The sequence below is a fragment of the Phocoena sinus genome, chromosome 1 (assembly GCF_008692025.1).
Source record: "Phocoena sinus isolate mPhoSin1 chromosome 1, mPhoSin1.pri, whole genome shotgun sequence".
NCBI lineage: Eukaryota > Metazoa > Chordata > Mammalia > Artiodactyla > Phocoenidae > Phocoena > Phocoena sinus.
Genome location: NC_045763.1, coordinates 30,719,492 through 30,742,376, shown reverse-complemented (window position 1 = coordinate 30,742,376; position 22,885 = coordinate 30,719,492). Strand labels below are relative to the sequence as shown.

General features: G+C 47.0%; 2 protein-coding genes and 1 non-coding gene across 4 annotated transcripts in view; all 3 read left to right on the top strand.

The window, feature by feature from the left end:
* The window catches only part of INPP5B (inositol polyphosphate-5-phosphatase B), a 47,713-nt gene extending 29,816 nt beyond the window's left edge, over positions 1-17,897 (top strand). Inside the window, 14 exon segments of the mRNA XM_032647130.1 lie at positions 427-541; positions 874-990; positions 1,654-1,841; positions 3,368-3,479; positions 6,177-6,286; positions 7,097-7,232; positions 8,806-8,916; positions 9,823-9,985; positions 11,053-11,288; positions 13,025-13,138; positions 14,890-14,974; positions 15,349-15,476; positions 16,688-16,799; positions 17,048-17,897. Of these exon segments, the coding sequence (XP_032503021.1) occupies positions 427-541; positions 874-990; positions 1,654-1,841; positions 3,368-3,479; positions 6,177-6,286; positions 7,097-7,232; positions 8,806-8,916; positions 9,823-9,985; positions 11,053-11,288; positions 13,025-13,138; positions 14,890-14,974; positions 15,349-15,476; positions 16,688-16,799; positions 17,048-17,163 (1,843 nt within the window). The 3' untranslated portion in view covers positions 17,164-17,897.
* Positions 12,237-12,309, top strand: TRNAE-UUC. Its single transcript has one exon. It is a non-coding gene; the product is annotated as a tRNA-Glu (tRNA).
* A 1,370-nt stretch (positions 17,898-19,267) lies between the features above and the next one.
* The window catches only part of MTF1 (metal regulatory transcription factor 1), a 41,139-nt gene continuing 37,521 nt past the window's right edge, over positions 19,268-22,885 (top strand). Inside the window, exons 1-2 of one of the 2 annotated variants that reach the window (XM_032623833.1) lie at positions 19,268-19,348; positions 21,127-21,585. In XM_032623833.1, coding sequence (XP_032479724.1) covers positions 21,178-21,585 — 408 coding nt within the window. In that variant the 5' untranslated portion in view covers positions 19,268-19,348; positions 21,127-21,177. The remainder of the gene's footprint in view (positions 19,349-21,126; positions 21,586-22,885) is intronic. The other variant, XM_032623841.1, reaches the window with a different exon arrangement.

The window sequence follows — 22,885 nt, the reverse complement described above, 5'->3', positions numbered from 1 at the left end:
AGTCTTTTTTTTTTTCACACCTGCTGTCTTGTCACCACTGCACTGGGTACTATTGGTGGGGAGGGGACAGCAAAGAAGCCTGTACAGGAGTGGAAAGGGCCTAGAATTTGGAATTTATGTAGACCTAGGTTTGAACCCATTTGCCACTTGGTGCTTGGGCGAGCTAGTGATCTTGGATATAAAATGGAGACTCTTCTAACTACTTCAGGTTCATTATGAAGAGGAAATGGGCTGCTGCTTGTGAAAGCACCTGGTAAGTTCCTTGGCTGAGGAACTTGGTCCCCTGTCGCGAAGTGTTTATTCTTCTTCCCTCTTGAGGGTCCTGCAGTTTAGCTAGAAAGCTAGGCCTTACACACCCAAACCAACGTGCGAACGTGCCATCTCACACATTACCCTTCTCTACTCTCTGGTTGCTTCTCCTAATAGGTTCCAGGAGCTTGATTTGAGTAAAGAAGCCTTTTTCTTCCATGATACCCCAAAGGAGGAAGAGTGGTTTAAAGCTGTATCAGAGGGTCTTCATCCAGATGCCAAATATGCAAAGGTAAGAGAGGAGTTGGGGACCTTCTAATTTTTTGTTGCAATGCAGGGAAATGCTAAGATAACTTTTCACTTCTTCTGCGACTTTCATCAAAAGCCAGCCCTAATGATCCTGAGATTTTCAGTTCCAGGCCCTCTGGAAGAGGCGTCTCTGGGTGTGAAAGAGGCAGGTCTTGGCACTTGTAGGCTGTTGAGGTTATCACGGAGTCACTCGGGTGATTACCCTGTGTCCTGGTGTGGAGGAGGAGATCCGTAATACTCTCAGCCAGCTTCCGGACTACTTTTCCTTTTGACTCCTAGTTAATGCCATGACTTGAATGCTTGTCTCTCTTCCAGGTAAAGCTCATCCGACTGGTTGGGATTATGCTGCTGTTATATGTCAAACAAGAGCATGCAGCGTACATCTCAGAAGTGGAAGCTGAGACGGTGGGGACAGGAATCATGGGGAGGATGGTGAGTTCCTGGTTGGTACGTCTGGCACATGGAGGGCCTTGGTCCCTAAGATTTGGACCCCACTTCTCGTGATACTGTGACTGCACACGTCCCAGTTTGAGGGTGCTGGCGGTACGAGGTGAACTGTACCCTCGTGATCGAGCAGGGCTAGATGGAGCAGACCATTCAGAAATTGTATATTAGTGACTTGCTGGCTGATTTGCCCGACTAGCCAAATCCTCGTGTTCACTTCACACCAGAGCCTCCAGTGGGTCCTCCCATTTAATGCATGACATATGTTGCAGAAACTATGCTGGGTCACCAAGGAAAAGAAAGAATGCTTAGAAAGGAAAAAGAAAGAAAGAATGCTAATAATAGGTTTGCGATTTTCTCTTCTTCTAGAATCTGTTAAATCCTTTTAGGTTCTACTGCGAGAGCGTAGCTTCCCGTGGGGAAGGGAGAGGCATGTGGTTTGCCTGTGATTTACTGAAGAGTGGACTCACCTTTGCCACTGGCCAGCTAGTCGTTCTACCTTCTCGGATGTGTTTTCCTACCTGTAATATGTGGACTGTAACACTGCTTTACTTACCTCCCAGGATTATGATGCAGACTAATGAAGAGAAAACATCTTGCAACCTCTGGGGTTTAAACAACTACTGGTCTTTTTTTGGACTCTTTTCACAGGGTAACAAAGGAGGTGTGGCAATCCGGTTCCAGTTTCACAACACCAGCATCTGCGTTGTCAATTCCCACCTGGCAGCCCACACGGAGGAGTATGAGAGGAGGAACCAAGACTACAAAGACATTTGTTCTCGAATGCAGTTTCGTCAGGTTGACCCAAGCCTCCCCCCTCTCACCATCAGCAAGCACGAGTGAGTCTGGCCTTCCACCCCGACAAGGTGCACCGGGCCCCACGGGCCAAGTTGCGGGCTCTCTGTTTCATTAGGCAGGGGGCCGGGGGAGGCTTCCCACTGCCCGAGTGGGAGCTCCAGCCAACTCTCAGTTACACAGGGATTACCTCTCTTGGAAATTTTTCGTTTCCCAACCTGCCATCTGGCAGACCTCTAGAATCTTTCCCAGACACCATCTGTTCCTGGAAAATGTGTAAGATTTATTTTTAACATGGGTCCGCCTGGATGCAGTGTCATGAGGAAAGCCACCCCAGGTGAGCATCTCAAGCTCAGGTTTGGTAGTATGTTTCAGGATTCTGTCTGCCTGTTCTCTCCAGAAGCATGTGTAATTGAGAATTGGGCTGCATTTCTCTGTCTTCACTTAGTCTTTTTTGCCTCTTGATTCAACTTTACAGAGCCGTGGTTGCAGCTGCTTGGAGCATCTGGCGCTGATTTTTGTCTGTTCTCTGTATTTCCTTTATCTCCAATACTTGCTCTCTGTCTAAATTCAAGGCATACTGGAATTTCAGACTTTACAGTACCACCTGGAGCATGTGCCCCTTCTTTTATGACAAGGAAGAAGCCACTGGGGCTGTGGTGTCTGCCAGGGAGTACACAGAGCCCAGCCTCTCGTCCACCTGCTGTGGTGGTAGACCTGTCTTGATTGGTGTTCTGGAAAGCTGCCAGGATGTCTTCCTTTCTCCAGGGAACCCAGCAGGGACTGTGTCTCCCGTTCCGCTGACCCTGAAGCGTCCTAGTTTGTGAGGTTGCAGCTTGCATGTCAGTTTGTCTGCTTTTAGCTTGTGGATGCATTCATTTTGGTGTGTGTATGCTGCCGCGTGGTTTCTCTCATGACCTGGTTCTTGGCTTCAAATAAAGCGGTATTGGTCTTCATGGGATGTGCGATGTCACCTGGGAGCATCCAGTCATCATTTTCCCAAAGCAGCAGGTGTGATAAAATACCTGTCACACTCTGCAGAAAGAGCCAACCAATGATACGGTGGTGATTAAAGCCAGACTCCACTGGAAGGGTTGAGCTTTGTTTCAGAGGACCTCAGCTCCAGAAACAAAGGCTGCGAGTGTGTTTTGTGGACTGGAGGGTGGGTAGAGGCAAGAGGCGGCATCATGGCATCATCTGGTCCGGGGTCCCTGAGTGACTGACAGGACTCCCAGTACTTGACCTTTTTTGCCTCTTCCCGGGAGAGAGGTAAATTATTGTCTTGCTTTTAGATCTTATTAGACTATCTTTCCAGCCGTACAAGAATAAAATAGTCAAGGAGAACTCAAGACTGTGTACAGTGAACTTGGACCAAGATGATTGAGTAAGCAGCATGCTAGACACGGTGTTAAATGGGATGGTGTGAGGAAAAGAGACCCTGAGTAGCCGAGTCCCTTCCCCGCCCAGCTCCCCAGAGGCTGAGCCTCGGGGCCCTTCTGTCAGGAGCACACCGGCTGGAGCCGGTGAAGTCCCTCCTAAACCCTGTGACCTTTGTGCTCTGTTCTCGCAGTGTGATCTTGTGGCTGGGGGACCTCAACTACAGAATAGAAGAGCTGGATGTGGAAAAAGTGAAAAAGCTCATCGAAGAGAAGGCCTTTCAAACCCTGTATGCGAATGACCAGGTACCGATGGCCACCTAGGCCCTCTTCAGGCAGCCGTCCCTCCACAGGAGGGCACAGAAAAGCCTGGCTGCCCAACTCCAGCCTCTTCTTGCTCATCTGGGGAGGTTTCCCTGAGGAACTGGTGTCCCATCATTCCTTCCTTCCTTCCTTCCATCTGCGTTCCCCTCTCCCACAGTTGTCTGCCACCTGGCTGTTCCCTTGAGGCTTATCTCCCCCGGGGCAAGAGCCGATCTCTTTCTCTCGCAGGCGTGCCCTTTCATTCGGTCATTCAAGATGGGGCCCAAAGGGAACCAAGCGTCTCATAATGAAGATACTTGGTATTTTTAAGATGATTTACTGACGGTTTGGATGGGCCTCCCGCTCCCCCTGCCCCTCACCAGGTCTGTCCAGTGTGCGTGACCACTCTTTTTCGGAATGGCTGTCTTCACTTCCGACAGGAAGCAGTTCTGTATCGTGCTCTCCTCCACCATTGTTTGGGTTAGCGTTCCTTTCTCAAAGCACTGGCCATTTCCCAGGACAAGAGAAATCTGTTTCTCTCTGACCTTCTTCAGGCTACTGCTCTCAATAGATTTCGAAACTGTTCAAGTGGTCAGAGTTGTTCAGAATGTTACAGCCCTTTTTCTTTTTAGCCTGTATCTCCCTTTCAGTCTTCTTTGTATTGTCATTAGTCTAAATCTTTCTGTTTCCTTTATTTTTCCCCCAGTGCAGATCAGTTGAAGGGGGAAAAAGAAAATCTCGAGTCTGTTATGTCTTTCTTTATGGAATCTCTTTATCGATCCATTTTTCTCTCTCACTCTTTTCCTTAGTAAACTATTCTCTTTAATTCCCATTTCAGCCTTAACCCAGTCTGTTCTGTAACTATCTATTTCTTGCCACTGTTTTCTGGACTGCGGCATTCTCATTTCCCTGGTAGTTCAATACCATCTCCTCTTGCCTTTTTTTTTTTTAATTAATTAATTTATTTATGGCTGCGTTGGGTCTTGGTTGCTGTGTGCAGGCTTTCTCCAGTTGCGGTGAGCGGGGGTTACTCTTCGTTGCAGTGTGTGGGCTTCTCATCGTGGTGGCTTCTCTTGTTGCGGAGCATGGGCTCTAGGCGCATGGGCTTCAGTAGTTGTGGCACACGGGCTTCAGTAGTTGTGGCTTGTGGGCTCTAGAGCGCAGGCTCAGTAGTTGTGGCTCACGGGCTTAGTTGCTCCGCGGCATGTGGGATCTTCCTGGACCAGGGCTTGAACCCGTGTCCCCTGCATTGGCAGGCAGATTCTTAACCATGGCACCACCAGGGAAGTCCCTCCTCTTGCCTTCTTTTCTGGTCTTTCCTTAAGTAATGGTACCCAGTCTGTGTGTTTCTCTGCTTTCTAGACGGTTTTACGGTCTATATTTACCCATTTAAGAATCATCTTGCACTAATACCTAAATTTTTTAAGTTTCCTGTTGTTTTTTTCTTAATAGTTTTTTTTAGGAATTCACGTTTTGGGGTTTGTCAGCTGCTGTCCCCTGGATAGCTGACTCTGTCTCAAAGTTGGAGCTGACAGCTCTTCACCAGTCCACACAGTGCCGAGCTCGGTGCTCCAGGGAGGAGGCAGGAACACCTATGGTTTCTGTCTTGCTGAGAAGGAGCTCTTAGAATCACTGCAGTGACAAGGGTGCTAGTTACTATCGTAACGTGTCAGGCAGTGTTCTAAGCTGACAGCTTATCTCTGCAACAATCCTGTGAGGCAGATTCTATTATAAATCCAAATTTTACAGATGGGGAAACCAAAGCATAGAGCTTCCCCCAGTTCATATAACTGATTTGACAAACTCCTTTAAAAATTATTTAAATTTAAACTTAATTCATAATGGTTTGTGTATACCTCTACTATATATTTCTGCATACATGGAAGTTCCCCTTTGCTTTTTGGATTGTTTCTTTCCAGACCTTGTTCTATGCAGTTCTATCCCTCTGTATAATTGGAACAACTGTGCTACACAGATGAAGCACAGTTGATACCTGGAAGAGAAAAATCTCTATGTCCTTTGGTACCTAATCCTCCTAGGGACATCTCAGTAAGGTGGTACTCAGGCCCCTCGGATGTGGGTATACTTTTATAAAAGAGCCTTAAAAACTGTATAACAGGTGGAGGGATGGTTAGCATGCTCCTCTTCCTAGGAGTTAATTAACTCAAGATCTTGCAGAATAGCTTTCTCATGGGCCTTTCCTTTGGGGTTAGAGTTTGGATTCTAGATTGATTTCCTTTCCTCTGCTAATTCAAGGTTTGACCTTTTTTTTTTTCTTTAAATTTATTTTACTTATATTTATTGTTTGCTGCATTGGGTCTTCGTTGCTGCGCACGGGCTTCTCATTGTGGTGGCTTCTCTTGTTGCGGAACACAGGCCCTAGGCGCTCGGGCTTTAGTAGTTGTAGCGCATGGGCTTAGTTGCTCCACGGCACGTGGGATCTTCCCGGACCAGGGCTCGAACCCGTGTCCCCTGCATTGGCAGGTGGATTCTTAACCACTGCGCCACCAGGGAAGCCCAAGGTTTGTCATTTTTATCCTGCGATTTTTTTTTTTTTTTTTTTTTTTTTTTTTTTTTAGTGTTATCAAAGTCCTGGGAATGCACTTTTATCACGTAGGAAGGCAGGTTAGAGGGGAAAATGCATCAAATAGCAGTTATCCTGAGATTTTTTTTTTTTTTTCTATCCGTACTTTCGTGTAGCTGAGAGCTCAGGTCGCTGCAAAGGCTGTCTTCGAAGGCTTCAACGAGGGTGAGCTCACGTTCCAGCCCACCTACAAGTATGACACTGGCTCTGACGATTGGGATACCAGGTAGGTCAGAGGTTGCTTCAGGGGGCTGAGCAGATGGAAACTCAGAAAGTTATGGAAGCACTTGCCCTCATTGACCTAAAGAAAAAGATAGGTTTCCTGTCACTTCTTCCCCATGTTTTGTACTCAGGTCAAACATTCTCTGAGTATCTGTTCATTAAGCAGCCTGCCTTCCTGCACGTCATCTTGTTGACTGCCTTAGCCTTTGCTTCATAAGAATTCTTGAGACTCGTTTACCTTCCAGCTACGCTTAGGGTGATGATTGCAGCAAACCGAGCTTGTACTTGGCCTTTACCTAGTAGTTCATATTTTTATTAGTGCCTGTGGGATGCCACGCACTGTTCAATACACTTTACTTGCACCCCATTGAAGTAGGTATGATTTACTGTCCTCATTTTATAGATCGGGGAACTGAAACCCCCAAAATTCAAGAGCCTCCCAGGCAGGCAAGCATAGAAGCAGGATTTGAACCCAGGCAGTAGGAATTCACGACCTGTTTTAACCACCATCTTTTGAGGACCACAGAGTCCTTCACCCTCAGATGGCTGTGACTCTTGCCTGATCCCCATAGGACAGTAGAGTGCAGAGAATCATTCTGAATGGCGTTTTGGCTCTGAGCTTTCGCAGTTGTTTGGCGTGATACCCGCAGGATACACATTACCCCTCAGTGGGCCCAAATCGCCCCTGCCCTCTCAGATCTCCGGCTGCATGGACTGGGAGACTGCCCCGTCACCCCTAGCTGAGCCAGGGAGCTCACCAGGTGAGGGCGCTGCTGTGCCTGGGAGGGCTCCCAGTGTGGACTTTGCGTTTCAGCGACAAGTGTCGTGCTCCCGCCTGGTGTGACCGGGTCCTCTGGAAAGGGAAGAACATCACTCAGCTGAGCTACCAGAGCCACATGGCCCTGAAGACCAGTGACCACAAGCCCGTCAGCTCAGTGTTTGACATCGGGGTAGGTGGGCAGCTGGTGCCTCTGGTCATCATCCTCTAGGGAATTGGTTCCCACAGCTGAGACCACTTTTGTCTTTCTAGTCTCCTCCTCCTACCTTGAGTGTGAGGAAGCTGTTTAAATTTAATTCATAATTGTTTTGTAGACTTCTACTATATGTTTCTACATACGTGGAGGTTCCCCTTTGCTCTTTGGACTGTATCTTTCTAGATCTTTTTCTATGCAAATGTGTGTCAGTATTCTATGTATAGCATAGAGGAAGTTTTTCCCTTTTTGTAAAAGAGATATATCATGCATATTGTTCTGAGAACATCTTTTTTCCCCGCTGGCTATGTTTTAAGAGATCTTTCCATGTCAGTAAAGGGAGAGCTCCCTCCTCATTATTTTTAAGGGCTGCAAAATATTTCATAGTATGGATGAACCGTAATATATTGGGGTTGGCCAAAAAGTTCCTTCGGAGTTTTCATAAAATATTATGGAAAACCCTGAAGGAACTTTTTGGCCAACCCCAATATATATTGATCGTTTAAGTTGTTTCCAGAATGTTGCTATTGTCTTCATTGCTATAGTGATCACCCTTCACATATATCTTTGTGTACCATTGTGAATATTTCTGTAGAGTGAAATTCCTAGAGGTGAAATTCGTGGTTCAAAGAAAAATGTATTCTAAATTTATTTGAGTCTGCTAAATTATCCTCCCGACAGCCCTTACCATTTTACACTTCTACCAACTCTGGATGAGCTAGTGTTCCCACAGCCTGGCTAATATTGGGTTTTATCAATCTTTTAAATCCTGCCAACCCAGTGAGCCAAAAGAGAAAGATACTCCATTATTTTAGATTACACTTCCCTAATTACTAGTGAAGCTGAGCATCTTTTTTTTTCTGTTTCTGTAATCTATTTTTTCTTTTTTTTAATCAAAGTATAGTTGATTTACAGTAAACATCTTTTTATTTATGTATTCTCCATTTGTATCTCTTCTTCAGTGACTTATGTGTTTCTTTATATTACCAATTCTCAAGGATGCGGGTAGAGGCACATCAGAATCTGCGAGGGTGGGGGTGGTTTGCAAAAAGCCTAATGAATGTTATAGGTAAGGTTTTATTACTGGAAAATGACAAAAATTGTAATTCAAAATAAGGAAGGGAAGGCCTGACGAAATCTTCTTGGCTGATGGAGTACATGTTTAAAAAAGCCTGAGAAATGCTGCTTTAAATCAAAGCCCTGGAGAAGCTCCTCACTGCAGACCTGCCGGCAGCAGCAAGCCTAGCAGAGCCAGGCACTGGGCGTCTTTCTGCCCCGGGCATAAGACCCAGCAGAACTGCCAGCCAAGCTTTCACTCCCACATCTGTTTTCTGCTAATCAGGAAGCAGTTGATTTTACCAGAAGCTTTGCCTCTGGGGCACCCTTCTACATCTATTGTTAATTGGGTTCTTTGTTCGTTAAATTAAATCTATGTAGTATTCACTTTCGTGTTGCTATCAACTGCTCTTTCCCAAGGCCGTGAATGTCCTCTAAACTGAAAAAGAGGACATGGGCAGAAGCCAAAGCACTCAGTCTGCTGTTTCCCTTCCAGGTGAGGGTCGTAAATGAAGAGCTTTATCGGAAGACTCTGGAGGAGATTGTTCGCTCCCTGGATAAGATGGAAAATGACAGCATTCCTTCTGTGTCCCTCTCCAAGCGAGAGGTAGGAAGGACGTGCTAAGGCATCAGGCTCTTCTCTTCACAGAACGTAAATCTCACCTGCTGGGGTTCAGAATTCCAAGAGACACCTGTCAGACTACTGGACTGTAGTCTTGATCGGCTGCTTCTAGATAAAGTGAGGCTGATGATGCCAGCTGACAAGAGAGGGGTTGTTGGTTCACCTCCTGATCTTCTTAACCAGAAAAGCCTGTAACCTTCTGTGGCTCATATATTTTACCCATACGTGGGCCATCCATGAGTTAAATAAGGCACAGAGGATCCAAAATGTGTTTCATTTGATCTTAGTGTAGCTAGTGTGTATTCTTGCACTGGGTTTGTCTTCCTACTGATGCTTTGCTTTGAGAGTAAATTGAGTCCAAAATTTTGGGTACGTATGAGTTGATGGGAAGGATGGCAGTACGGAAAGGTAATGGGCGTTGGGAGAAGTCCAGTTAGGGCTAAAGATGTTTCATAGACGTGCCATAGCATAGATCGTTCAGAATTCACTGTACCAAAAAGTCAGTTAAGTGAGGACTTACGGTGAGGGTATTTTTAATGCCCTAGATGTCCAGCTACTTGGAAGGAGGAGCTTGATTTTGGGAGTGGAATGTGTGAAGGGTGTTTTGGATGTGGTCTTTGCGTATAGAAGATTTAAACTTGGATTCTGTTAGGAAATTATTTATAAAACAACATGAGTTTTTTGAGTTTAGGATTTCTGAGTTAAACACAGACAGCTGGTCTTTCATGGTAGCTGTGACCTCCCAGGTAAATACTTAAAAGCAGAAACATGATTTGAAAGAGATGGTCCTTTGTTTTCTTTCCAGAAAGGGCAAGGATTGCCCATTTGGGGTGGCTAGGCAGGTTGCCAAGGAGAGGGCACTGGTCTGACTGGTCCTGGGCTTGTTCCCAGTTCTGTTTTCAGAACGTGAAGTACATGCAGCTGCAGATAGAGTCCTTTACCATTCGGAATGGACAAGTACCGTGTCAGTTTGAATTCATCAACAAGCCTGACGAAGAGTCTTACTGTAAGCAGTGGCTGAGCGCCAACCCCAGCCGAGGGTTCCTCCTGCCAGGTAAGGCCTCCGTTCCCAGGTTCCTGGTTGCTGGTTTGGGGAACACCCTACCCTATGTTTGCTCATTCTCCTGGAATAAGCTTTTTGTGTCTGAGTGTTTTGTTGTCTGCTTGAACATTTTTCAAAGCCCTGTGGATGAACCATCCATAAATAAAATATAAAATAGTAAAGAGGGGGCTTCCCTGGTGGGGCAGTGGTTGAGAGTCCGCCTGCCGATGCAGGGGACACGGGTTCGTGCCCCGGTCCGGGAGGATCCCACATGCCGCGGAGCGGCTGGGCCCGTGAGCCATGGCCACTGAGCCTGCGCGTCCGGAGCCTGTGCTCCGCAGTGGGAGAGGCCACAACAGTGAGAGGCTTGCGTACAGCAAAAAAAAAAAAAAAAAAAAAAATAGTAAGGAGCATGAGTTCAGTTTCAAAAGCATTCTCAGTCGCGTGGATGTTCCACAGTTTCGCAGGGAGAGAAGGCACAGGAGTGCTGTAAAGCAGGTGTTGCTGTTAAAGGAGCCGTTTTCACCCTCTGTCTCACTATAATCAACTCCCAACTGTTCGCTCTTGTGGGCAAAGGTAATAGGGTGGTCATCCAGAAAAATTATGTCTGGCCCTAGGATGTACCACCCGTGTCTTGCCCCCAACTTCTCCTTGGCGCTCTCCGTAGTGCCGTGAGGCAGAGGAGTTAAGCCTGTCTTGTGGACAGTTCACAGTCTGATAATGTGCTGTATTTTCTACTGGATAGGGTGTCTTCATATGAGCTGGCTCAGGGCAAGCTCTTTGAGCCACGCCTTCTTATTGTAGTAATCATTTCTAGCTTGAGCTGTGCTACTTAGAACACGAGTTTTATAGCAGCTACCTATTCATGTTCTTGTTTACTGTTTTCATATTCCCTCTTGGACTGTAAACTCCTTGTTCACGTGTCTTTTGAGTGCTGAGCATGTAAATTCTTGTTGGTTGGCTGATGCCTCTTATTTTCTCCCCTAACCCTGTATGCCTCACCCTCTTCCCGCTCGTCTTCTCTCCCCTTTACTCTTGGCCTTCTGCCAACCAGCGTTACCATTTACGTTTTTTTTCAGATTCTGCCATTGAGATTGAATTGGAGCTCTTTGTAAATAAGACCACAGCTACGAAGCTCAACTCAGGTGAAGACAAAATCGAGGACATTCTGGTTTTACACTTGGACAGGGGAAAGGATTACTTTTTGTCTGTGTCTGGGAACTACCTGCCCAGCTGTTTTGGATCGCCCATTCACACGTTGTGCTACATGAAGGAGCCAATCTTGGACCTGCCGCTAGAAAGTATTAGAGAGCTGGTGAGTTACCTGCCACAAGGAAACATCCAGAACTGTGTAGCAGCCAAGCCAATCAAACAGGATACTCGCGTGCCTACCTTCCCAGGGACCTGAGGATTCTTCAGCCTCCGTAGTTTGCTTACTGTAGAGTTGTGTACTGCCGTTTAACAGACTCCCTGACATTTTCAGTGGTTTGAAACTGCAGCAACTTATCGCTTCTCATGACTGTGAGTTTCCGGTGTGGCTCTTCTGTTGGTCTCGCCCAGGCTCATTTGTGGGGTTGCAGTCAGACGGCAGCTGTGATGGCCAGAGGGTTCAACGAGGCCTCCTTGACTTTCTTGGTGTTGGCTGCTCACTGGGCCTCTCCCTCAACATGGGCTCTCGTCATTCAGTAGGTTGGCCCGGGCTTCCCTAAGTGGTAGCAAGAGTTTGAGAGCAGAAGGTGTAAGGCTCCTTGTGGCCCAGGCTCCAAAACTCGCATGGTACCACTTCTGCCACGTTTTATTTGTTGGAACAAGTTGTGAGGTCAGCCCAGATTCCGGATGGGGAAAGACTCTACCTCTTGATGGGAAAAGCTGCAAAATGTTATTGCCATGTTTTTCGGTCTTTCATAATAACATATTAGAGAAACTCAGCCATAGATACTAAGATGGTGGAATGTCCCTGGCCCATGGCATTATTCCTTTTTCTGTTTTAATCATCACTTGGTTTATCATCCTAAACTAAATTTTCTGAGATCTAAAAGGCTCCTATGCAGACTTACAGATATTGAACACAAACTTATGGTTACCAAAGGGGAAACGTGGCAGGGAGGGATAAATCAGGAGCTTGGGATTAACATACACGCACTACTATATATAAGATAGATAACCAACAAGGACCTACTGTATAACACAGGGAACTCTACTCAATATTCTGTGGTAACCTATATGAGAAAAGAATCTGAAAAAGAATGAACATATCGGCAATTCCCTGGTGGTCCAGTGGTTAGGACTCAGCACTTTCACTGCTGAGGGCCCAGGTTCGATCCCTGGTGGGGGAACTGAGATCCCACAGGCTGCATGGTGTGGCCAAAAAAAAAAAAAAGAATGGGTATGTGTATATGTATAACTGAACTACTTTGCTCTACACCAGAAACTAATACAACATTGTAAATCAACTATACTCCAATAAAATTTTAAAAATAAATAAATAAAAGGCTCCTCTGGAGACAATTCTAATACAAGGGAGCTAGTTTGGAGCAGATTTTTGGCAATAGGTATGCTTTCCTTTTTCCTCCATTGCATTTTTTTAAATTCAGGGACTCTTGAACTCTGTCCTCTCCATTATATAGATGAAAACAGAGGCCCAGTGAGGGGCGTGATTTGTCACGGGTCCCTGGCGAGTTAACCCTGGACCTGGACCTTGCTTTTGGGTTTTTGTATTCCCACGCCTGTGTTCTTTTCTCACCAGACCACACCATTTCTCTGGTTCGGACAGTGAAGTGCTATAGGCAGGATGTTTTCCTAAGATGATGCATATTTCACCTGATTGAAACTGCTTGCCGTAAGCCACTCCCAGTTCTCAAAAGTCACCCTTTGTACCTTGATCATGTCACCTGATTTCATTTTTGCCTGCTGAATGTTTGCTTAGGGACGTCAAAACGCTTCCAAGTTCTTCCATGGGTTTGCTGTCTCCATGTCCTGCGTTCTCCTGAAGCCAGCCTGGCAGAAGGTCTATTGGTGGCCCTTCTGATCATGCTTTTTATTTCTTCTCAGACTCTGATGCAACTTCAGACTGAAGATGATGGGAGCCAGTTGGAAAGACCCATGGACATCCCCAAAGAGCTCTTGATGATGGTTAATTACCTGTACCGAAATGCCATCCAGCAGGTAGGTGGATGAAGCAGGCACACCTGGCAGAGGCCATGCTGCCTTAAGAAAAACCATCAGCCCTGAGAACTTCGGGCACAAAAAGCTTTTCCCCTGCAGAACCTGTGGAAAGCTGTTCTTACCCCGGGGAGTGAAGGTCAGTAGGTTCACGTTCCATACCGCTGTGAGGCCCAGCTATTACATACAGCACTTGATTCCTCCCAGGGGAGGCAGCCTCACGTAGCAGGGCCTTCCCAGCACAGCATGTTCCCTCCCTGGTCCTCTGGGGTCCCCCAGGTGGAAAGCCCTCTGGAGCCTTCTCAGGATGTCCGGCTGCTCTCCTCTGTGGAAACTCTTGCCAGCTTCTAGGAATGGGAGGGGCAGCTAACTTGTTGACAAGCCAGATAGGCAGGGGACCGGTGGAACTTCCAGGGCCAGGACTCAGGAAGCCTGATTTCTAGAGCTTTCTGAGCTCAGATTGGTCAGTTTCACTGACTCACTTATCTGGGTCCCAGGGAGATAAATAGAAACTCTGATCTACCACAGCTCTGCCACTTCGGAGCAACATACATTCTTAGGATACTCTCTCTCCACTTTTCCCCTCAGATTTATTGAGCGTTACAATGTCCCAAACACTGTTCTAAGTGTTTTACAGCACTACCTCATTTAGTTCTCACAGTAGTACTCAGATGAGGAAACAGATTCCCAGAAATGTTAAGTAACTTGATCAGGGTCCCAAAGCTAACAGATGGGCAGGATTGGGATTTGAACCCAGAGAGTCTATAGAAGTCACCTTCTTTTTTTTTTACTTATTTATTTATTTTTGGCTGCGTTGGGTCTTCGTTGCTGAGCTTGGGCTTTCTCTAGTTGCGGCACGCGGGGGCTACTCTTTGTTGTGGTGTGCGGGCTTCTCATGATGGTGGCTTCTCTTGTTGTGAAGCACGGGCTCTAGGTGCATAGGCTTCAGTAGTTGTGGTGCGCAGGCTTCAGTAATTGTGGCTAGTGGGCTCTAGAGCGCAGGCTCAGTAGTTGTGGCGCACAGGCTTAGTTGCTCCGCCGCGTGTGGGATCTTCCCAGACCAGGGCTGTAACCCGTGTTCCCTGCATTGGCAGGCGGATTCTTAACCACTGCGCGCCACCTGGGGAAGCCCAAAGTCACATTCTTAAGAACTATGCTAGTCTACCTTCTCTACAGAGCTCCTTTGAAGTGTAACTTTTGAGCAATACATATAATCTTGTTATTGTTCACGGTTATAGGACATTAAGTTATTTTATAAAACAAATATAAGGGATCCTAGGACTCATAGAAATACTTTATTGCCATAATCTCATTTTCTCAAAGCACTGAGGTGCCTTGTTAACTTTCTCCATCTTATAAATGATATACTTTCTTCAGTTTTTTCTCTTTCTGGTCAATACCTCCATAACACTGCAGGAAACGTAGCTACTTTAAAGTTTTCCCTTCGGTTGGATCACCAGAGATCAAACCCACACCCCCTGCAGTGGAAACACGGCGTCCTAACCACTGGACCGCCAGGGAATTCTCTTCTAATAGATGTCTTGTGCTGAAGACCTATTGTGGGAGCGTGGCTGGGAAGGCCTGCAAGATGAATTAGCCATATCAGCCTACATCACATTGTCTAGTGGGGTGATTCAAAGGCTTCACCATGCTGCCCCCTTTCGTACCCTGCTGGTGATTATATTTCTAGGTCAGGAAATCATTGCTGCTTTTCTGAAAATAGAATTATTTTGTGACTTTCTTCCCTTTTTCAGGAAGATCTGTTTCAGCAGCCAGGCCTGAGGTTGGAATTTGAGCATATCAGGGACTGTTTGGATACTGGAATGATTGATACCCTCTGTATCCTTCAGACGTTCATGCGCGCACGCGTGTATGTGTGTGTGAATATGAGAAAGAGAGGTGAGCAAAAGGAAAGGGTGATATTTTAAGGCTCAAAATCAGATATTGTGTCCTCAGCTGTTATGTTTTTCTTACTTAAAGTTTGTATAGAGAAGACTTTACAACTTTAAGCAACCAATATATAGCAGGAATTCAGGAGGGCCCGGCGAAGCTGACAGGCAGCTTGGCCCCTTCAAGATGTCAGCCCGGCATCCTAGCTCCAAGCAGAGAGCCTGGCTGGGCAGGCAGCACTCTGGCACATGCTGGCTCCTGGGGCTTTTCCTAACCATGACCATGGCAGCAGCATCCTCTATTCCTTAACGATGGGCCCAAAGCTGCTAGCAATCACTCCATAGCCGAAGCCCTGCTGCTTTTCCTGGAGAGCCTGCCAGAGCCCGTCATCTGTTACAGCGTCTACCACAACTGCTTGGAATGTTCTGGCAACCTCACAGCAAGTAAACAGGTGAGGGGAAGCGTGGAGCATCAGCGCGTTCATGTTGCAGCCCCGGGTCTCATTGCGCCTGAGGGAACAAAGTGGGCACCATCCCCCAAATTCAGTGTCTTAGAAACTCAACTCCAAGTCTTTCCTTCCCAAACCCGCTCTTCCCTTCATGTCCCTTTTCCTTTTAATGGCATCACCTTAATTCCAGTGACTCAACCCAGAAACCTGAGTCATTTCTGACTCCCCCTCTCCTCACCTCCCACACGCTCAGTCCCCTTGCTCTGTCATTTGTCTTCCGTACTAGTTCCACTTTCCTTGGTTCAGGACCCTGCATTCATGCTTTCCCTCTGCTGATTTGTTTTGCGTACTGCCATTAGATTTGGGGTTCTAAAGCTCTTGTCATGTTGCTGTTGGTCAGAAACGCTCTCCATTGCCAATTAAGGATTTTCTTAAACAAATGTTAGGGACTTTTTATGATCTAGTCTAGTCATTCACATATGTAACCTGCCATAGAAGAAGAATCTAAAAAACATGCTAACAATACATGATCCAGAGCCTTACCCCCCACCTCCACTAAATCAAAATCTCTCTCTTCTTTTTTTTTTTTGGCTGCACCACTTGGTATGCGAGATCTTAGTTCCCTGACCAGGGATTGAACCCATGCCCCCTGCAGTGGAAGCGTGGAGTCTTAACCACTGGACTGCCAGGGAGGTCCCTCAAAATCTCTTTTGGGATATATTTTGTACAGGCTTCCCAACCGATTCTGAAATGCAGATAGCCAGAGTACTCATTGAATTCTAGCCTGATCAGCCCTTCCAAGCTCAGGGCCTGTTCAAACAGTAGTGCTCCTGCCAAAATTGACTTCTCACGATGTGTTCTTTCTTCTTATCTCACTGTTTTCCTTACCTCGCCTTTTCTACACTTTCTTTTGCCCTAAATGCCCTAGTCCTTACCTCTGCAAGTGCAATCTTCTCTTATATTCAAGACGCAACCAAAATGTTTTCGGTTCTCTTAAGTCTTTTGAGAACGTGCAGTTAGAAGTTTGACCTCTAAATTCGTGTAACGCTTGATCTATGCTTCTGTTTGGGCACCTGTGGCAGGTGATCAAGGTTTTCAGTGTACAGTCTTACTACTCATGTACCCGGATCATGTACTCAGTTCCTGGAGTATAGCAGGCACTTGGGAAACGATTGAATGAACGAAAAGACAAATCCCAGTTCTCCCTCTTTCAGGTCATTGCTACCCTTCCCGCATGCCACAGAAATGTCTTCATCTACTTGATGGCGTTTTTGCAAGAACTGCTGAAAAATTCAGCAAAAAATCATTTGGATGGTAATATTCTAGGTAAGCCACCAAGTGTGTGTGGAAAGCATCTCTGCAGACTGACTCATTAATAAGAGAAATGTGGTTGAGGAATGTCCCAAGTCCACTGCAGTAGAACTAAAATCTCAAGCTCTGAGCAAAGTTTACTCTCGAATCGTTATTTTAAAGCAGAAAATACTGCTTTGGGGCACCCCTCCCCACTCCTAAGAACACGAGAATAAGTAGTACTTCTTATGCTGAATCATATGTTTTCTGGGTTTTTCATACAGCTAGCATATTTGGTAGCTTACTGCTTCGAAACCCAGCTGGTCACCAAAAGCTTGAAGTGGCAGAGAAGAAGAAGGCTCAAGAATTTATTCACCAGTTCCTCTGCAACTCACCCTGAGCCTGTCCATCTCCTCTCCTACTCTGCCTGAGGCAGCCAATTACCAGCCCCACCTGTCTCAGCTCCAAAGCTTCCCTAAGAGCACGTGAGCCCACTGGGATGCCACAGTGGCAGCTGCCTGTTTCCTGAGCCCAGACTGCCCTCCCCACCATGACTGCCACACTCAGTGCTGCTGCGAGCTGTGAAGACAATGAGGGGAAATCCACCACAATAAAACTGACATTCAATGTTCAAATTTAGTTACTTAACAGATAGATCTTTTTTTTTTTTTTTTTTTAATGTTTAAACGACTGTACTTCTTGTGCTCACTCAACCTGCCTCCAGGGCATATAGTGCCTTCCCTGTAGCTTGGGCCAGGCTCCCCATGATCAGATATTTGAACAAACTTTGGAGTCCTGAAGGATGGATGAGTTGGACGGCAAGAATGCAAATGGAAGCTGCTGGATAAAGAGCCCACAGCCACCCCAGATGCTTCCAGTTCTCTGAGGACATGTGTGTACACATATTGCAAACCCTACCCCACTTCCCACTCAGATATGGCTCAACAACTCTGGAGCTGGCCACTCAGCTTCCGAGGGCAATGTAGTGGCTTGAAAATGAAAATATTGAAGAAATTGGTGTTCTGGTGACACAAGTGGAATTTTCTGGGCCAACAAATCCTCCAAACTGTATATAATGCATCCCCTCTCTTATATGTGTAATATATTTTAATGATAAATGTATTTTTAACAGTGGTTGGTTGCTTTTATTTTTTAAGAAATGGCAGCTCTCAGCAGCTGGACATTTGTGGCTTAAGCACTGGGGTGGGGTGGTCCCTGGTGGTCCAGTGGTTAAGAATCCGCCTTCCAACGCAGGGAATGCGGGTTCAATCCCTAGTCGAGGAACTAAAGTCCCACATGCGGCAACTAGAGAGAAGCCCGCGCACCGCAACGAAGAGCCTGCTCGTCACAACAAAGATCCCATGCGCCGCAATTAAGGCCCGACGCAGCCAAATAAATAAATAAATAAAATAAAATAAAATAAAAAAGCACTGGGGCAGCTGGTCAGGGGCCAGAGAGATATTTGTCTGGCAGTCTGGTGATAACAGCCACTATTTACCTTTTTCAAGCAAGAGATAGTACAGGCATGGCCCCAACCCCTTGACCCCTCATCTAGTTTCTGAGGGTTGTTCCACTTTTAATATTCTAGAGAAGTAGCTTATGGGGAAAATGGCAGCGGCTGCTAAGAGGTTCTGACAGCTAGATATTTACAGGTCAGGAGCAGAGTAAAGGCACATGCAAAATCGCTTCTTGGATCACCACTACTCCTTGGCAGTGTAAGTGATTTAGATAACCGGCCGGTACGATGACAATGTGAACGGTTAAAGAAAGAATGGCCAGTAGGTGGCGTTGCCTGGCCCGGGCACGAGTTCCATGGAAGCCGACAGTCCTCTGCAGGGGAAAAAGCCGGGAGAGACGGCCTGGGCAGGGGTGTGAGGAGGAAGGGAGTTGAGCGTCTTAAGCGAGGCTGTGAAGTGGGGAAGAGGTGGTGGCGTCCTCTGGCCAGGCTTGGAATACTCCCCATTTCTGCCATTTGGGTCCAGTCTTCCTTTCTGGGACCCTCTTCCCCATATTAACTTTGTTAGGTGAGAAGGGGAAGCTGGGGCCACAAGGAGAAACCCGGAATGTCACAGCCTTCCAGGCTTCCCCCTTGCGGTCCGGGTACGAATTCGGCGGCTAACTGGGGTCCTTCCCGCTGCGGTTGTGGCTGCTAAGGTGAGGGGAGCGCAAGCCGGGCTGGGGCTACTTCGGATTAGTGGCCGGGGGTCTGATCACTCTTTCTTGCGTCTGGTGCCTCTTGAGCCGAGCCCCGACTCCCCGCAGGCAACCCCCGCCCCCCCCGCCCCCCCCCCCCCCCAGGTGGAGGACAAGGCGGGCGCTGCCCTGCGCGGGACGAACTCGTGGCCCCGCGAGGTCTCCGTGGTGCCCACCCCGCCCCCCCTTCCGCTCGCCAATTGGAGGCTCGAGCTCAGCCCCCACACCGACTAAACCAACCAGAAGCGTCAGGGAGAGGCGGAGCCACTATCTCCTCCTTCCTCCGGAAAGCGGAAGCGGAAGTGACGTTCGGGGGAAGGTGGGGGCAATCATGGTGCCGCTGGGGAGGGGAGAAGCTGCTGCCGCCGCCGCCGTTGCCGGGAGCCGCGGAGGTAAAAGGCGAAACCAGACGCGGCCTGGGCTGGGGACTTCCCGGGGGGCGCGGGACTTAGGCTCCCTCCTGAAGCATTTTCCAGTAGGGACCCTAGACCGGTCACCATAGGGACCCCACCCCTCCTCCGTTTCCATGGGGATGGGTATCCAGCCCCCCTCCCCTGTTTCCATGGAGATCCGGACCCTGCCCCTCTTCGCCCGGCTTGGAGCCCCCCAGCCTGACTTCGGGTTTTTCCGTGTAGCCCTGGACTGGGGACTGTCCCAGACAGGTTCCTTTTACCAGCCTCCTCTCGAGGGTGCTCTGTTTGTATTTCTCGTTTGCCACCCTCAAACCTCCTGGTCTTGTTTGTTCCGGACAGTTGGTCTCCGCGTTGCCGCCTGTGGTGCTGGGGCAGCCCAATGGGGCCCCCGGTGCTCTTATCTCTCCTCTCAGATGCAGCGAAATGTGCATCTACCGGGTTGCGTAAGCCAGAGCAAGGGGTCGGGCCGGTTCCTCCCGGCTCATATCCCTTGGCCTGTCTCTGGTAACTACCACTCTAACCGCCCTACCGAGTAAGGGTTCACTTTCTAATCCGGAGCAGAAGAGAAAGATAAAGTGCAAAGCCAGACTGAAAACTAAAAGTGATTATTTTTAAATTCTCTGTTATGTCTGCCGAACCCGCGTTTGTGGAACCTGTGTGTTTACAGGTAGAAGAAGAATCACTATTCCAGAACAGGAAAACTTCAAATTTGGTATTTTTCCCAAGAGAGTTTATCTTTCCAAGAGAGTATATCCGCAGGCCTTTCATTCATTTAACTGACATATCCTGAACTCCTCGTGTCAGTGTACTGTGCTAGGGGCAGTAGAAACAAAAACAAGACTCATCATTTCCTCATTGCAGAGAGCACACTATAAAGCATAGCTTCTAGTGGACACCAGATTGTTTTAGGAGATAAATAGATAAAGTGATCTTCATTACATATACCTGATAAGAGATTAGCCCCACTACCCAGAAGCTGAAACATCTGTTCTCGGAAGGAGGGAACAGATTCACACTTGATTTCTCTACTGTTGTCTTACATTGTGCTTTAACATACATTGTGTCTTTTACTCTGCATAACAATTTCCTGAGAACAGGAATTACCAGTTCCACCTTACATATGAGAAAAGTGAGGCACAGAAAGCTACCCAAGTAGTATGTAGTAAAGCCGGGATTTGTGGGTAGGTGACCCTGCCTCCAAAGCCCTACTCCTTCCAGCATAGACTTACTGCCTCACGGTCTGATTTGGGGGATATTTAGGTGGAGTTCCCTTGCTTTAAGATGTATAGCAACTCAGCTTTGAAACAGTTTGCCCCTATTTCCCCTTAAGTGTTTTGACCAGCCTTCACAGTGTTTGGCAGTAAGGCACATTTGGAAGGTCTTATAAGCTGCTGCTTATTACTTCCATTTTTTATCTTCATTTTGATTAAAAATCTTTTTGGCCGCGCTAAGCGGCTTTCGGCATCTTAGTTCCCTGACCAGGGATTGAACCTGGGCCCTCAACAGTGAAAGTGTGGAGTCCTAACCACTGGACCGCCAGGGAATTCCCATTACTTCAATTTATTAAAAAAGATATTGTTTTTCCTTCAAAATGACTTGATGGTTTTAAACCTAAAAAAAAAAAAAAGTCCCAAGGAAGATGTTTTTCATTTACTTTGTCCTGCTCTTGAAAGAAGAGGATAAAAGAGCCCTGTGGTTGCTGAGGAGGTCCCTGGGTCCTATGGTATGGCTCTGACTCTGGCTTTGTTCTGTTGCAGACAGGTCACTACCTTTCCATTTCTCACAATTGGGCTGAGCACGACTGAACCATGGGGGAACACAGTCCAGACGACAGCATCAGCTACTTTGAGGTAGAGGAAGATGAGCTGACCCCCGATGACAAGATGCTCAGGTTTGTGGATAAGAATGGACTGGTGCCTTCCTCATCTGGAACTGTTTATGATAGGACAACTGTTCTTATCGAGCAGGATCCTGGCACTTTGGAAGATGACGATGACGATGGACAGTGTGGAGAACACTTGCCTTTTCTAGTAGGGGGTGAAGAGGGCTTTCATCTAATAGATCATGAAGCAATGTCCCAGGGTTATGTGCAACACATTATCTCACCAGATCAGATTCATTTAACAATAAACCCTGGTTCCACGCCCATGCCAAGAAATATCGAAGGTGCAACCCTCACACTGCAGTCGGAATGTCCAGAAACGAAACGTAAAGAAGTAAGTAAAGCAGTGGGTGAGGGCCCAGTTTGGGGAAGTCCTTACACAACTCTTATCAGCAGTTTCAGCCAGGGAGTATAGGAGCCCCTGGAATTAGGACCTACAATGGCTTTCCTTACTGTATATGCTTCATGTTTTTTGTTGTGACTGCTTTCTGGAACTTTTGGTGTGTATGGCTGCATTGAAATCTGGGAAAACTAAATTGCAAATATCTTCCCCAGATCATAAATAAAATAGACATTTCACTGAGGTAAATCCGTGTCTCTAATGTGGAAATAACTGGATTTGGCTTATCTCTGAGTTGTGTAAAAATGACTTGTTTTGGAGAGATAAGTATTTGCTGGACTATACTTTATTAGTGAAAGTTTAATGGATAATAAAGGCTAGCTTTCTTTTTTTTTAATTGATTAATTTATTTTTATTTTTGGCTGAGTTGGGTCTTTGTTGCTGCGTGTGGGCTGCGCGCCTGCTTTCTCTAGTTGTGGCGAGCGGGGGCTACTCTTCGTTGCGGTGCACGGGCTTCTCATTGCGGTGGCTTCTCTTATTGTGGAGCACGGGCTCTAGGCACACAGGCTTCAGTAGTTGTGGCACGCGGTTTCAGTAGTTGTGGCTTGCGGGCTGTAGAGCGCAGGCTCAGTAGTTGTGGCTCACGGGCTTAGTTGCTCCGCGGCATGTGGGATCTTCCCGGACCAGGGCTCGAACGTGTCCCCTGCGTTGGCAGACGGATTCTTAACCACTGCGCTACCAGGGAAGCCCAAGGCTAGCTTTCTTTTGTAAGAAACTCGGGCAGGAGGCAGTAAATGAGAGCAGGTTATCTAAAAGAAGTTTTCGTCTCATATTTAGCTAATGTGCGGAAGGTAACACATATTACAATGCTTCGAAAACTGTAAAGCATTGTACGAATTGTACTAGGGGTGATAATTAGCAGAGTAAAAGATGTGGTTTAAAGGTAGTGATATACATTATCTGGGTACTAATTGCAGGTCAACTAGGAAAAAAAAACGATCCCTGGTAGTTGCAATGCCAGGGACTAAATGTAAGATGTTACCAAACAGCCATTGGGTAAATTGTTTAGCAGGATATTTTTCTCTTTTGCTGTAATTCAGGTCTTGAAACTGGAGAATCTTTTTTTTTCGTGGCATTTGGTTTTCCTTTGCTAGCCTTAGAACCTCAGAGCTGGAAGGAACCCTAGTGAGACCATCTTGTCTTACCTCCCACCTCATGTAGGGATCTCTCTGCAGCATCTCTGACACCAATTCCTCTGGTCTCTGCTTGAACACTTACAGAATGACGAGAGCAC